This window comes from Polypterus senegalus, chromosome 14 (genome assembly GCF_016835505.1).
Source record: "Polypterus senegalus isolate Bchr_013 chromosome 14, ASM1683550v1, whole genome shotgun sequence".
Lineage (NCBI taxonomy): Eukaryota > Metazoa > Chordata > Cladistia > Polypteriformes > Polypteridae > Polypterus > Polypterus senegalus.
This window is the reverse complement of record NC_053167.1, coordinates 138277237-138294381: the sequence shown is the minus strand read 5'-3', so window position 1 is coordinate 138294381 and position 17145 is coordinate 138277237. Positions and strand designations below refer to the sequence as shown.

At 38.3% G+C, this 17145-nt stretch overlaps 1 protein-coding gene across 4 annotated transcripts in view; it reads left to right on the top strand.

Moving 5' to 3' along the window:
• gpbp1l1 (GC-rich promoter binding protein 1-like 1) overlaps positions 1–7781 on the top strand; it is a 97838-nt gene extending 90057 nt beyond the window's left edge. For all 4 annotated transcript variants that reach the window (XM_039736119.1, XM_039736117.1, XM_039736120.1 and 1 more), the window contains 3 exons: positions 743–867; positions 2152–2254; positions 6895–7781. In XM_039736119.1, the coding sequence (XP_039592053.1) occupies positions 743–867; positions 2152–2254; positions 6895–7047 (381 nt within the window). In that variant the 3' untranslated portion in view covers positions 7048–7781. The remainder of the gene's footprint in view (positions 1–742; positions 868–2151; positions 2255–6894) is intronic.
• The last annotated feature ends 9364 nt before the right edge of the window (positions 7782–17145 follow it).

The following is a 17145-nucleotide window of genomic DNA, read 5'->3' as shown; positions in this document are numbered from 1 at the left end:
ATAGCTACTCTTGGCACCTTATGGTGTATAAATCGAATTTCTTTGTAGCCACAGTAACAACTTGTTAAAATCTCATTTAGACACATTTGCACACATGACAAAATATGTAGTTCAACTTAATCACCAAAATAAACATTTTACTTGGTGGATTTACACTTGAATGAAAATGTTTTTATTTAATTTTAACATTAGCAAGAAGCCAAATGTTTTGAGGGAAAATAGCTCTACAGACTGAGCATAGTGTCAGAGACTTGGTTGGTGTTATGTTAATTAGGATGTGCTAGTAAGAATTTTGGTATACTCTGTACACATGACATTAGTGATCATGCAATAAACCTGTAACATCATAAAACAGTCTTGAAGATACTTAATTTTTATGCTTACATTAAATGTAAAAAGTGTCACAATAGAAATATTTAAAAGTACACTATTTCAACCTTTCACTTGAGAGAGGCTTCCATTTCAGTGAATAATCTAGATTGTGAGACTGCTGTCCAGAAGTGTAAATTAATGTAGTAAAGTGTATTTTATTCACACTAACATTTCATTTGTAGCTTAAAATAACAGATCTGATGAAAATTATCAAAAATCAGCACTCGGAAGTCAACTCTATACACAGACGCCTGGATTTTAACTCTGGTCAATTTGCTGCGTTGCTTGTTTTTAGTGTATTTATTTTTGCAGTTGAATTTTTTGGCATCATTTGGTACTTCTGGTATCTGAAATCTTGTCCTCTTTGCAGGGTGAAAGTAGCACACCAGAACCAAAAGATTACCGAGAAGGAATCTGCTATCACAATGGCCTTTCACTGTCTGCCATCGATTCAGACTCTGAGCATCTTTCAAGTTCCCTGGAAGCAGAGCACAGGTAACAATTGGCCTAAATAATTACTAGTTTTGTCTCCCCAGAAAATGAAAAGAAAGCTTCACATTAAATTTTAGTTTTGTTTATATCTAACAAGTAAACTCAGAATATTTTATATAGAGGTTGAGTTTTCTATTTTAATGTTCTTCACAGGGACTCTAGCATTAGACTAAAGATGACTTAAAAGCAAAAGTGGAAATTATAAAAATGTACTCAAATATCATTTGCACCTTTTTTGGTCTTGGCTCTCTTCATTCAGTTTATGGAGGTATTACATTAGCTAAACGATCTTGGAAAGTTACTTGTGATGGTACATGTGCGATGGTAGCTTATGTGTTAATTAAATGTTCAAATTTATATCTAATTAAAAGTTGAAAGTTAAACAGCCCTGATTATTATGTTGTCTCTGTACACTGACAGTAACACACTGTCCATATGAAGTGATGCAAGAGTTCAGCTTGTCTTAAGTGCAGTTAGTTTTATGAATGTATTTAGTGTAGCTAAAACAATTTTTGTAACAGGATTGTTTTGTGGTGATGTAGCCTCTAATATGAAGATATTCAATATTTTAGCCCCAAATTGTTTTAGAGTTGGTATTAACTTCATCTTGAAGTTCACCAGTTCACACAGTGTTACATATGTATTTTTGGTCTTTAAAGTGAATGTTTGGTGCCAATAGCCAAGTGCTTGTATCCTTTTTTTGACCCTTTGTTTATTTCTCTTTCCAAGTCTTTTTGTACTTTGTAGATGAATGTACTATTGTAATAAAGTCTGATATGGTGAAATTTAAATTTATATTTATTTATAGTAGTCTTGGTCTAGTATAGTTTTATGTGAAGCAAGTGGTTGTTTTAGGCAGACTAGGAGACAGAAACCGATATTGGATAGATTCCCATTACGTAGCAAGGTATACACAATCACAGTTTTGTGTCCAGATATACATTTTGGTACAGAGAATGTAATTTTGTATTGCAATATATACATTTGCATAATTTTATCATACTGCACTTTATCTGTTGTGTTCCTTTGCAAAGCACCGATCTGGGCAGTGTAGTATTCCTTTGTTGGTTTAATCCTTTAGTGTCAGCAGCATGCATATTATGAAAGTGTGTCTAGTCAAACAGGCAGAAACACAAGGGGTAGGGAGTTGATGGAATGTTTCAGTGATGACAGATGTGGTTTAATGTGCACATACTGCTTTTTAAACTACTCAGGCCTATTAGTATTTAATCAAATTCTTAGAATTTTAAATGGATAGGATATTTTTAACTGTGTTTTACTCACCAGGTTGCTCAAAGCTATGGGGTGGCAGGAGCACCCTGAAAATGATGAAAATTATCTGCCTCTGACCGAGGATGAGCTTAAGGAATTTCAGGAAAAAACAGAACAGGTATGTATGCTGTATCCATGTTATTAAAAAAAAAAAAAAAATTGGAAGACCTACTTATTTTAGTAATATATAGATTAAAAAAATGAATGGGTGGGGCAAAAAAGGCACCAAGATGGCAAGAAACACGATGATGGCTGAAATGCTTGTCATAGTTAGTGTGTGGCCTAAGGACTAGACATCAGAGAGAGAATTAACATGGGACACTGTGGGATTCCACAGTGTTAGTATGGCTGTGGGTGATCATTTCTTCTTTTTTTTTTTCTTCCTACATTTCAGCAGCAGCTCTAGGACCTTTTGTTTTATCTGTCATTAAATTGTCTTTGTTTGTATGCTGAAAGAGTTAAGCAATTTCATATAGCAGAGATGCTCTTTATTTATGGTAATGTAGAAAAAAAAGGTTAAAAAAACAAGTCATCACCATTAACTTTACTTTACCATAATCTAATTTTGTTTAATAAAATGCAAGTTATGATGTTGCCTGCAAGGTTTTGCAGCCAGGTGGCAGCATTGGCTTAACCAGTATCCCTGCCACTAACGTGCACAAATTTCATAGAAAGGTACAGTGCATAACTTATTAGACTTGCTAACTTAATGTATATGGACACATTCCACCATTTGATTATAACCAATCCTTCAAAAAATGTGATTTTTATAACTTTTAATGGGTTGTTGTATTAGCTTCTCAGCAGCTCCCCAAAAAAAAAAAGAATTTGTCTCTTTCCGTCAGCTATGAAGCATCTCTTCTACAGTTAGGAATAATGAAGAGATGATGTGCTGGAATACAAGCTTCAGAATGCAGGATATTAAAATGACATCTGTATGCAAATTCCCATAACAAGGGAGGAGTCTGTTTTTAAAGGATTCATGAGACATACAAAATATCTGCCTTGACAGTTACAGTAATTGAACTGATAATTCTGGCAGTGAAAAACGTGTAGTGAACTGCAGGTATAATGCATTAGGTTACTCAGCCCTAATGATTTCAGTCTTCAAGAGTGTGAGTTAACATCCAAAAAGAGAAAGAAATGGAGGAGGCTTAATTTAAGAGAAATGCACATGAAAATGTAATAACCTGAGAAGTCCAAATGGGACTGGTTTGTGCTCCCACCCTAATGATGAGTGTATCATAATTTAGGTTTCTTCCTTCCTTCCATGTCGGGTATAATATTGGGGCTTATCTGAATGTTTTGGAGATTTATTTTTAATAATACAGATTATTTACCTTCCACATTCTAAATGTAACAATTGGAATAAAAGCACAGAAAAATATCAAATAAGCAGAAATTAATACAAAATAATATCAACATTAAACAACAAAGATAACTTGTAGTATTAACCAAGCTCAGACTTAGAGAAAGGTTGGAAACATGTACTGATAGTGCTGCACCCACCACACAATGAACCACCATGTTTGGGATCTGGGTGCAGCGAGTGTCACCTCAGCACCACACTGGAACAATATGTGGTTTTTATGGTGGCTGGAGTGCCAATCCTGCCTCCAATCCCCGTGTTTTCCCTGAAAAGAAAAAGAAATAAACCTGAATAAAAATACAAAGTAGTACAATAAAACCGTAATACAATTTGTGACATGAACATAACATATTGAGTATCTGGACAGAGAGAGAGAGAGAACGAAGAGTAAGCTTTAGAAAATCACTGAAAGTTAAGTGCCTCCCTCACCAGATGTGTTCTAAAAGACTGAATTGAGTCAGCTGATCTAATCAATTTAAGGAGGCCATTTCAAATTCTGTGTGCTGTAGAGCTAAAGGCTTTGTCACCCACTGAACACAGATTAGTTTTGGGACATAGAGACTGCCAGCCTCAGTGGATCTTAGTGGGCAGGCAGAAATGTAGTGATATATTGGAGGTTACTGACATAGTCACGTGCAAGGCCATGTGAAGAAATACTAAAAAATTATACTTCTGTTTGTTACCGAATATAGTCTTTATTGATGGCGAAAAAAGTTTTAATTTCCCATTAACATGCATAACGGAAATGACAAAGTTCCCTAATTGGATAGTTGTCTTTGGTGATAATCATTGGACAACGGCAAACAATTTAAACATTAATGACAAAAATCTTCAGTTATTTGTTGTATATACAGTATTATCCACATACCAGTAATGGCACAGAATACACTTACAGTTTTCGTACTCTTACTCTGTACGTTTAGCATTCGTTTGCTCAGAAGTTGATGTGCTTGCTACTTCCTGAGCAGCTCTTCCTTTCTCCACCCTAGCGGCCCACTTCTTCTGTTCTTTTGTTGGCATCTTTTTGCGTTAAAACTGATTAAGTCAATGTTTGTGTTGCAATTACTTAGTACGTTTTCTTTAATGTTTCACTTAAACTGGTATTTAAGTCTTCAATCTGCCTCAAGAATGATTTAAGATATGAAGAGGTAGGGGAAGTGATGGCAAAGGTGGTTGGAATGAGAACCGACTTCCCCTGCAGCTGAGAATTGATTTTACAATAAAAAAAAATAAAAAGAGGAATAACCTTGGAGATCAATCATCACCCTGAAAGCGGATAGTAGACATTACATAGTATACGTGTACCAAATTTCAGGTCAATAGGTCAAACCATTTGTGAGCTACAGGTGATTTAAGGACCTGAACAGACAAACAGACGGTCATGGTAACGTGTAACGTATTGTATTTAAAGATCAAGTCATGGTATCTTATCGTACGCTCACAATGTCGCAAACGTGATTTTACTGAAATATTATTTAATAAAACACCTTCTTACTGAAATATTATTTAATAAAACACCTTCTGGAAAATTCTCTCGTACGAAAATGGAGCACACTCAAATACGTATTTTAACAAATGGAATACTCCAGGATTTTTAATGGCAGTCAGTGAAAGTGCACAAGTGAATTGATCTTCAATATTTTTAAATATCTTGGATATTCACAAGTACAAGGTGTATTTTCTTCCTGAGGATATTTTCATTTGCTTTTAACTTTTAATCTTACATGTTACATGTCTCTCACTGTACATGTTTTGTAGACATCATGTGAACCGCAATGTTAGCCAGTGAATAATGAGGTGGGGAGGAAGGTCTTCTATGCAACGGCTCAGTGACATGTCTGAGCATACTCCTAAAATGGTTTGTTTGTAACGATGTGTGGATTAAGCAAGACAAGAAATCTAGGATTTTTTTTTCCTAAAAACATTTTTGATATTGTTTGATACTGTCCAGTGTTGGTCTCCACGGATGCCTGTTCTATCAGAGACTTTAATCTCATGTTTTCATGAATAAAAAAAGATAATCACAGTTTTTTCTCCACTATCACTATAAATTACATGGAGTAACACAAGATGATTTTTTTTTATTCTGTGTTCTTCTAAAGCTTTGTGTGTTGCTTATAGAATTTTTTTTAATTCTTTGTGTTATTACTGCTGACTTGACTTGAGATGCAAGGAGCAGGTAAGATAGAAGAGAACAGCTGTTAGTACTTACTGCTGCAACTCTATGTGGGCTTTTGCACAAGAGTTTTGAACCAGCAGCAACTGAGATAAGAGATTAGAAATGGCACCTACCAGTAGAGAGTTACAAAGTGGGATATACACTTGAAAATTTGATTTGACACTGATTGGGTCACTCAGTCTGTAAGGCTTTTCTAGTCATAATGCAAGCAAAATACATTTGCAGTTGACTATACAATGTAAACAAAGCTTTTGGATTCTTATCAAGACTGGGAATGCACCATATTAGAAATGTTAGTCTTAAGCAAAATTACAAGAAATCCTACAATAAGACTGCATACCAAATTGATCAAGAAGGTTAGTAAGACAATTGGCTATATATATATATATATATATATATATATATATATATATATATATATATATATATATATATATATATATATATATATATATATATATATATATATTTATATATATATATATATATATTTATATATATATATATATATATATATATATATATATATATATATATATATATATATATATATATATATATTTATATATATATATATATATATATATATATATATATATATATATATATATATATATATATATATATATATATATATATATATATATATATTTGGGTATGTGGAGTACAAGTCAAGGGATTTTATGCTTAAGACAGACCTCACCTAGAGTACTGTGTGCAATGTTGGATTCAGTTTTGCCAAAAAAAACAGGCCAGTGGACAAGCTGTTTAGGGGACTGAGAGGCATGAGCTATGATGAGAGACTGAAAGAGATTAACCTTTTCAGGGTAATTAAACAGAGATTAACAGATAATACGATTGAAATGTTTTAAATTATAAAAGGAATTAGATCCTTGTTACTTTAAAGAAAATTCTCCAAAAATGACACTGGCAAATGGTTGGAGATTTTTTAAGGGCAGATTTTGCACAGATGTTAATTTTTTTTTCTTCGTAAAGAACAACAGACACATGGAATAAATTATTAAGCAGTGTGAATAAGGAGGAGGACTTCAGAGCTTCAGATCTTGACTTGATGCTATTTTGGGAAATCTATGTGAATGGGATGGATGAGCATGTTGGGTTGAATAGCCTGTTCTCGTTATAATTGTTCTGATACTTAAAAAATAAAAGGGGTTACTGAGTCACTTGGATTTATTTATTTATTTCTCAGTTAAAGAAGAATAGCTCGGGACAGAGCAGCTCCCTTTTGAAGCCCCGTTCTCTGCATCTTGGACCCTGGAGAAGCACTTTGAAAACTGAAATGGATGAGGGCTCTGAATCAGAAACGAGCAGTAGCAGTGAGACCTCAGATGACGATACTTAGCAGCAAGACCTCAGATGACAATACTTGTGACTTTAGCAGAAGAGCAAACTTGGGGGCTGGGGGTGTCAAAAGTTGAGCTTTTTTTTTTTTTATTTTTTTTTTTTTACTTTACATAATACACTGTTAATTTTTTCATGCACAAGGGAAAAATCATCTAGTGAGTTTTTTTTTTTGTCTTGTGTACAGCTTTTTTCCCTTTTTTGGGGGGTGGGGAGCCTGTTTTCCTTTAAGCTTGATTGGGGGCTAATTTAAAAAGACGCTCTTTCACCTCACAGAAGCTAATCGAATTAATGGCCCCAAACACCAAAGCTGTGCTTGGAAAATTGTTTTTGGAACCGTTGATAAGTAGAGAGCTGCCTCACGTGTCAGGATGAGGACTAATGGTGTTACAGTGTTTTAGTATGTGTGTGTCACCAGAGAGGATTTTAATCAGTGCTCCTTCTGGAACATTCACTAGGCTCATTTGGCACAGCTGTAAATTGCAGAGGGAGGGAAAAGGTTTTTTTTTTTTTTCTTTTTTTTTTCTCATCCTTGCACCCGTGTTCCTGAAGCCTTGATATTCAGGGTGAACTGTAAAATAAAAAAAACAAATAAAATTTTGTGAGTTTTCAAAGCTTATTTTGATAACATTATTTACAGATTAAAAAGGAGAGTTGCAAAAATTTCTGTATTAGGAAATAACTACTGCATCAGAAGTCAAATCTTTGGAATAAATATTTTGCATCCGTTTGCCAGTAGTGTGTTTATATTTTTTATGTGATATTAAAGTTCAGATAGTAAATTCATAATTTATCCTGTTCCTCTCGCTCATTTGACATCTCACTACGACACTGATCCACACCAAATGTCAAGTACCTTTTTTTAAAAATTGTATTTATTGAAAGATGAATGTTTATGTAGTTTAAAATTACATTGAACATTTGAAATATACTGATGACCCAAAGTGTTATCACTTGCCTAATATGCTGTTACTGCCATGTGTGCCACCAAAATAGCTCCAACCTACCTTGAAGGGATGTTTAGGGTAGGTGTAGTACATGTCAAATTATCATCCACTTGATTTCCCAGGTCCAGGGTTTCCAGTTTTTTATCTCGCTGTTTTCCCCAACGTGCATTCTGGTGTCTCTTCTTCCCCAGGTTAACAATGCATACATACCCAGCCATCCACATGATGGAATTGAAAATTGAATTCATTGGACCAGAACACCTTCCATTAATCCGAGGTCCAGTTCTCTGATGCTTGCATGCCTGTTGAACATTTGAACTGGATTTAGCATGGGCACCTTGACTGGCCTGCGACTGTGCAACCCTGTAGGGTTCGATGCTCCACGGTTTGTCACAGATGACTCCCTTAACTATCATTATGATGGATAGACAACGTCTACACACCCCTGTCAGAATCGCAGATTTTGTGTAATAAACATCAAAACCCAGCTAAATCCTGTCAGAACTTAGTTCACCTTAATTCCAAAAATCCAATCTATTCAAAGGTGAATACAAACTGTCCTATTGTGCATTCCCTTTAATAATCAAGGATATGTCTGCCTTCAGAATCAACTAACCACAGTGAGTCTCATCTCAAATAATATTACTCACCTGACATCAATCAAACTGGCTGACACTGAGCTCAGATAAAGTTTCACTCTTCCTGTTGGATTATTCTGATATCCTCTTGGTTTCAGCATACTTCAAAAGTCTTGGTCCCCAGTGAACGTTTTAAAACATGAACAGAATCTCTTCATTGAAAGGTATAATTCAGAGAGGTTAGGAGCAGGCGCTGATGCTGCGCAAACCAACTCAGGATGCCAGGTTACGACCCGAGTGCAGCCAATGCCACTGGTGACATCTCAGCACCACACTAGTTCAGATGGAGTGGAACAGTGCGAAGTTTTTTGATGGTGGCTGGAGTGCCAGTTCTGCCAACAACCCCCAGGTTTTTCCCTGAAGGTTGGAGAGCCTGCATGCAGGGCTGGGTGCAGATTATTATCTTACCCAGGACAATTCAGGGCAAGTGAACAAAACATTATCCAAAGCATTAAACATCCCACGGAGCATGGTGAAGACGGTCAAAAACAAGAGGAGAAAGTATGGTTCAACAGCGACTCTACCGAGATCAGGGCATCCTTCCAAGATTCTTGAAAATACAAGGAGGAAACTGGTCAGGGAGGCCTACAGCAACATTAAAGGAGATGCAGGATTTTCTAACAAGTGCTGTTTATTCCTTGCATGTGGCAACAATCCGTCGTATTCTTTGTATGTCTGGATTGTGGGGTAGGAGAGCAAGATGATCCTTATCTCACTAAGAAAAACATCCAAGCCCGGCTAAACTTTAGAAAAACTTGCACCCAGTCTCCAAAAATGGATTAGGTCTGATGAGACCAAGATTGAACTATTTGGTCATAATTTCAAAAGGTATGTATAGTGCAAAAACAACACCGCACATCATCAAAAGAGCACCATAGCCACAGTCACGTATGGTGGAGACAGCATTGTGTTTTAGGGCGGCTTTTCTTCAGTTGGAACTGGGGCTTTAGTCAAGCTGAATGGAATCGTGAAGAGCTACCAAGTATTGGTCTATGTTGGCACAAAACCTTCAAGTATCTGCTAGGAAACTAAAGAGAAACTTATCTTTCAGCATGACAATGACCCAAAGCATACATCAAAATCAACATCTTCATCAAAGGAGGATTCATATTCTGGAATGGCCCAGACTTGTGGGGTGACCTGAAGAGAGCTGTGCACAGGAGATGCCCTCAGAATTGAGTGATCTTGAGTGGACAAAAATGACCAAGTCCAAATGTGCCAAACTGATAGTCTCTTGCCAAGAAAGACTGAAAACTGATCAAATGAAAAGGGGCTTCAACTAAGTATTTGTTTAGAGTGGTCTGCCAAGTTTTTGTAGGATTTTGTTTTTCTCTTTTCCCCCCTTAAACAGTTTCTGCTTTGTTTTCACCACCTTTGTATAGATAGTGGAATGAGTTCTGACAGGATTTCATATGGCGTCAAGTGTTTTTATCACACAAAACCTGCCATTTTGACTTTTTTTTTTATATCCACTGTATATTCAATTTATGCTACAGTATATCTTCTATTGGTTCATGTCAGCTGGATCGTCTTTGTTGACCTCTTGCACCAATGAGTTTCTGGCTGGCTTACATCCTGTGAGTAGTTTGTGAATTTTCCCTCCTTAGGCCGCTGTTTGTCGGTACTCACCCCAGCTGTCCTTGAGCACTCCGCAACCCTTGATGTGTTGGAAACACTCCAACCCAGTAATTAATTTTGTAATTTTGCTGATTTGAATGCCTGTCACTGCTCAATACTGATTACTTGGTTGGATGAGCTCGTTAAACCTTGAACTTCATAGACAGGGGTGTCCAATCATGACTGGTAAAAGGTATTTAAGGTGGTCAATTGCAAGTTGTCCTTCCCTTTGACTCTCCTCTGAAGAGTGACAGACAGCATGTGATCCTCAAAGCAACTCTCAAAAGATCTGAAAACAAAGATTGTTGAGTCTCCTGGTTTAGGGGAAGACTACAAAAAGCCATCTCAGAGGTTTAAACTATCAGCTTCAACTGTAAGGAATGGAATCAGGAAATGGAAGGCCACAGGCACAGTTGCTGTTAAACCAACTCAGCAGGTCTGGCAGGCCAAGACAAGTACAGGAGCAGCATATGCGCAGGATTGTGAGAATGGTTACAGACAACTCGCAGATCACCTCCAAAGACCTGCAAGAACATCTTACTGCAGATGGTGTATCTGCACATCGTTCTACAATTCAGCACAATTTGCACAAAGAACATCTGTATGGAAGGGTGAAGAGAAAGAAGCACTCTCTGCACTCGCGCTACAAATGGAGTCCACTTCTTGTATGCAAATGCACATTCAGACAAGCCAGATTCATTTTGGAACAAAGTGCTTTGGACTGAGGAGACAAAGGTTATTTGGTGCTAACAAAAAGCACTTTGCATGGTGGAAGAAGAACACCGCATTCCAAGAGAAACACCTGCTACGTACTGTCAAAGGTGGAAGAGGTTCCATGATGCTGTGTGGCTAGTTCAGGGACTGGGGCCCTTGTTAAAGTTGAGGGTCAGATGAATTCAACCCAATATAAACAAATTCTTCAGGATAATGTTTACGCATCAGTCACAAAGTTGAAGTTATGCAGGGGTTGAATGTTCCAATAAGACAATGACCCAAAGCATTGTTCGAAAGTACAATGTTCTGGAATGGCCATCACAGTCTCTTGACTTGAAGATCATCAAAAATCTATGGGATAATTTGAAGCAGGCTGTCCATGCTCAACAGCCATAACATTTAACTAAACTGGAGAGATATTGTATGGAAGAATGGTCAGAAATACCTCCATCCAGAATCCAGACACTCATCAGAGGCTATAGGAGGCGTCTAGAGGCTCAACTAAGTATTGATATCATATCTCTGTTGGGATGCCCACATTTATGCACCTGTCTAATTTATGATGCATATTTTCTGTTAATCCAATAAACTGATGAAATACTATGTTTTCCATAAGGCATGTCATATATTAAAAGGAAGTTGCTACTTTGAAATCTCAGCCTCTGAGAAACAAAAATCCAAAGAATTAAGAGGGGTTCCCATACTTTTTCAAATGACTGTAGTCAACATCATTGGCTTCATAAGGGAGTGCTCAATGTTTTGGTTCATCACTGTCCACTTTTCAGATTAAAACTGGGTGACTTTGTACATCTCTAAACCAGTGGAGGATTAAAGAAATGGATTCTAATGAACAATGGTGTAATGTGCTGATTGAGCCAAACTAATGAACTGCGGACAAGGCATGTAAAGTTTTAAGGGTTTGGCAGATGGGACAGTTAAACCTAATCTTAAGATCGTCAGTTCCAGAGTGAGCAGAACAAGAAGACACAAGGTGGCTATCCAATACGAGTACAGTCTGTCCCAACCAGATGGGTGTTTCATTATGTGCTGTCCAAGCTGTTGATGGCGAACAAGAAAACGGGCAAGGAGGAGAACCAGTAATAGACATCTACCGTGGAAACTAGAGAATAGCAGAGGAGAGTTCCATCAAACAGATAAGTCCAGCACTGCTATCGTCTCTGAAGTCCCTATGACCACTAGAACCCAAGTTCACCATTCTGTATGTAGTCCTCTGGCTGAAGTGGGCTTCACGGGGAGAGTTGCTGCCAAAAAAAGCGAATCCTGTGAAATGCAAACAACGCCATGTACATAAGTATGAAAACTCATGGGAATGGGATGCTGATCAATTTCAGCAAGTTCTCTGAGTTCTCAAATTTGAGAGCTTTCTTGTTGAGAAGTTGGGGACTATGATGTAGAGAAGTGTCTGCTGCCAGCAGTGAAAAAAAGGAAGTTCACTGCAGGATTAGGGCTGCATTTCTGCAAATGGATTTAGTGATCTACTGTAGTCGTAATTAATGAAGTTCTCAGTGCTGAGACCTCCAGACAGATTCTGCCTCGTTGAATAATAACCATCAAGGAGGAGCCTGATCAATCCCATGTTCAGGGGCCCCTAACAGATGGTTGAGGTTCTAAAGAAATCTCGTCACCAGAAAATGAACAAAGAGTTCTGAAGCAGATGGTGTGTTCTTCATAGAGCCCCAATCTTAACATCAAAATTGTCTGGGATAATCCACAGAGGACGAAGCAAATGAGATGACCCTTAAAGTGTGCACCAGAACTGGAGCGAGTTCTCCAGGATACTTGGAGCAAATGACTTGTTGATCTTCTTACAAAAGTGCATGACAGCCAGTGAACCTACAGTCACGGGCCAAAAGTTTTGAGAATGACCCAAGTGTTAATTTTCACAAAGTTTGCTGCTTCAGTGTTTTTTTAGATCTTTTTGTCACACGTTCTATGGTGTACTGAAGTCGAATTACAAGCATTTCATAAGTTTCAAACGCTTTTATTGACAATGACATGAAGTTTATGCAAAGAGTCAATTTTGTAGTGTTGGCCCTTCTTTCTTTTTCAAGACCTCTGCAATTCACCCTGGCAGGCTGTCAATCAACTTCTGGGCCAAATCCTGAGTGATGGCAGCCCATTCTTGCAGAATCAATGCTTGGAGTTTGTCAGAACTGGTGGGTTTTTGTGGTCCACCTGCCTCTTGAGGATTGATCACAAGTTCTCAATGGGATTAAGGTATGGGGAGTTTCCTGACCATGGACCCCAAATGTTGATGTTTTGTTCCCCGAGCCACTTAGTTCTCACTTTTGCCTTATGGCCTGGTGCTCCATCATTGCTGGCCACCAAACTGTTCTTGGATGGTTGGGAGAAGTTGCTCTCAGAGGATGTTTTTGTCCCATTTTTTATTTCTTAGGCCAAACTGTGAGTGAGCCCACTGCCCTGGCTGGCATGAATGGTCTCTGGATGCTTTACTGTTGGCGTGACACAGGATTTATGGTAGCGCTGCTCACCTTTTCTTTTTTCTGGATGCCCCAAACAATTGGAAATAGGGAGTCACCAGGGAAAATGACTTGACCCCAACTGTCCTCAGCAGTCCAATCCCAGAATATCAGTCTGTCCCTGATGTTTTTCTTGGCTTCTTTGCTGCCCTTCTTGACGCCCACCAGGCCATCCTCACACCTGCCTGCTGCCATTCCTGAGCACGGGTGGTGCCTAAGAACACAGACAGGAATAAAGAATGGGACCAAAACATCTTTCGAGAGCAGTTTGGTGACCAGCATGCCTTTTCCAGCATGATGGAGCACCGGGCCGTAAGCCAAAAGTGAGAACTAAGTGCCTCCGGGAACAAAACATTGAAATGTTGGGTCCATGGCCAGGAAACTCCCCACACCGTAATCCCATTGAGAATTTGTGGCAAAACAAAAACACACCAATTCTGACAAACTCCAAGCATTGATTCTGCAAGAGTGGGCTGCCAACAGTCGGGATTTGACCCAGAAGTTGATTGCCAGCCTGCCAGGGTGAATTGCAGAGGTCTTGAAAAAGAAAGAAGGGCCAACACTGCAAATATGGACTCTGTGCATAAACTTAATGTCATTGTCAATAAAAGCCATTGAAACTTAAGAAATTATTGTAATTATACTTCAGTATACCAGAGAAACATCTGACAAAAACATCTAAAAACACTGAAGCAGCAAACTTGGTGAAAACCAACACTTGGGTCATTCTCCAAATATCTGGCCACAAGTGTAAGAGATCTAATGCAGATTTAAAGGAAAAGGGGTGGCCACCCAATAATCGATATGATTTAGATTGTTTATACTGTGCGCTGCTCTTCATTCATTTATTTATTTTTACAAACTTTTATTTTTAAAAGTATTTTTTTTACATGTGCCAAAAACTACTGCATTATCTTGTACATGAAAGCAATTAAAAGTTCCCAGTGTGCCTCTTACAGGACTGTTTATTCAGACAAGCCCTCACCTTCTGACCGTCGTTCTTCTTGCGTTCACGTGCTGTCGCATTATTTCAAGTTTTGACGTTTCACTTTCAGCCTTCAACTGCGTTCACTTGAATTTCTTCTCTGAGTATTCAGAGGAGTGTGAGGTGGCAGTTGATATATTACTTGGTCTGTCATCATTAAAGATCAACTGTGTATTTTTTGTGAAATTAAAGAGCAAACTCAGTGGAGTAAATGTATGTCACTTGGACTACAAAATGGCCTTTCTGACTGACCAGGTTGAATGTTTTTATTTTACATGATCAACTAAAGCTCTGCTCAGGTAGCTTTATTTTCTCTGATTTACATCAGGTGGTGCAGGAAAGTATTTTTTTTTTTACCGGAGGACCTTGTTAATGGTAGACCTACCTGAATTGCACACGTCTGTAACTTTTCACGTAATATGCATTCTTGTACCAGTAAAAATTATGGAGACTTTCACCTTTTATAAAACGTCTGTTCAAAATAATAACTCCAGGCCAAACTAATTGCATGCAAATTGATATGCCACTAAAATTATGTCATTTGAGCAACTCAAACGTGATTAAAATTATGAATGTTCTCCAGCAATAATCACTTTAGCCAGTGCCTGATTCTTCTTCTCCTTTTCTCAGCTGCTCCCGCTAGGGGTCGCCACAGTGGATCATCTTCTTCCATATCTTCCTGTCTTCGTCATCTTGCTCTGTCACACTCATCACCTGCATGTCCTCTCTCACCACATCCATAAACCTTCTCTTAGGCCTTCCTCTTCCCTGGCAGCTCTATCCTTAGCACCCTTCTCCCAATATACCCTTCATCTCTCCTCTGCACATGTCCAAACCAACACAATCTCGCCTCTCTGACTTTCTCTCCCAACCGTCCAACCTGAGCTGACCCTCTAATGTACTCGTTTCTAATCCTGTCCATCCTTGTCACACCCAATGGAAATCTCAGTATCTTTAACTCTGCCACCTCCAGCTCTGTCTCCTGTGCCACCATCTCCAGCCCATATAACACAGCTGGTCTCACTACCGTCCTGTAGACCTTCCCATTCACTCTAGCTGATACCCGTCTATCACAAATCACTCCTGATGCTCTTCTCCACCCACTCCACTCTGCCTGCACTCTCTTTTTCACTTTTCTTCCAGACTCCCTGTTATTCTGTACTGTTGATCCCAAGTATCTAAACTCATCCACCTTCACCAACTCTGCTCCCTTCATCCTCACCATTCCACTGACCTCCCTCTCATTCACACACATGTATTCTGTCCTGGTGATCCTACTGAACTTCATTTCTCTCATCTCATATCTCCACCTCTCCAGGGTCTCCTCAACCTGTTCCTTACTCTCACTACAGATCACAATGTCAACAAACCAAGAACTGCACATGAAAATGAGTCTGGATTGAGATTTGATGCCACTCACAGACGGCATCTCTAGATGTCATTTGTTGGTGAACCTAAGTGGCACCTTGCAAGTGCCTCTATATGCAGTATAGGATGAGGTGCCACAGGAGAGGTTTGGCATCATATTGAAAGAAGCGGGAGTGCAAGGTGTTGTTAGATGGGTACAAAATTGACTCAGACACAGGGAGCAGAGAGTGAGGAACCTAATCGGAATTAGCTCTTATTTTTCCAATTGGAGAACAGGCAGGTGACCTGACTTCCTTGTGGTCACACAGTATCAGTGGCCAGATTTGAACCCACAACCTTGGCGTCTGAAATCCAAAGCTCAACAACTACATCATACTGACTGATATTAGGATACAATTAAGGGAGAAACGTCTACAGCAAAGAGAATAACTACTGGGAAAACAGAGAATAGTCAGGCATTTAATGTGATGGCAAAAACATAAATTCTTATAAACGTAAATCTGACACTTCTTTGATATTTATTTATTGAATACACAAGAGAATACGATGAAAAAACACCAACTGATTAAATAATAAGAACCACTTAAGATAAAACGACTCACCGATCATGAAACTGACAGAAAATAAAACCTGCAGCCACAAGGGGGTGCCAGGACTGAATTTGAGGAATCCCGGAAAGAAGTGCACAGGAAATAAGCGCACACGGGTAAAACCGCACGTGGAAGAAAACGGTAAAGTGCGCATGCGGAAAAAAGCACATGGCGGCGACATATAACTATTACAAATATAAAATATACTCCACCTATACTGCTAGACATTTTTTATTATAATAAAACAATGACTGGTTTGCTCCTGTACAATGTCTCCGTTCTTCGTTTTCATTAAGGAATGGCACTTTGTTGATCGATTCTCACGGCACCTCTAAGTATCTATTCCATTTGTTGTGCGAAAACGCAGATATTCAAATCCCTTGTAACCGAGAATTTGCTTGCCTTTCTGATTGGTCGAAAACCCCATCTCGCTTATTCAAAAAAAAAAAAAAAAAAAATGTCGACTTGCCTTGCTCGAAAAATAGGGAAAATGAAAGAAAACTCTAACTGCGCGGCCTGTTTATAGGACGACCTTTACTTCTTGCCGTAATCAAAACTATACAACCCTGATTTGCCTACCCGTGGAATAAGAAGGTATAATATAAATTCTGAAAACTATTGTAAAGAATAATAATTTCCTAAAAATGGTAATTTAGGCACAGCAATGACAGTAATAAAAGGATTAATGACTCTTTTATTTTATGGACCATCCAACAGCCCTCTACCCCAATTAGCACAA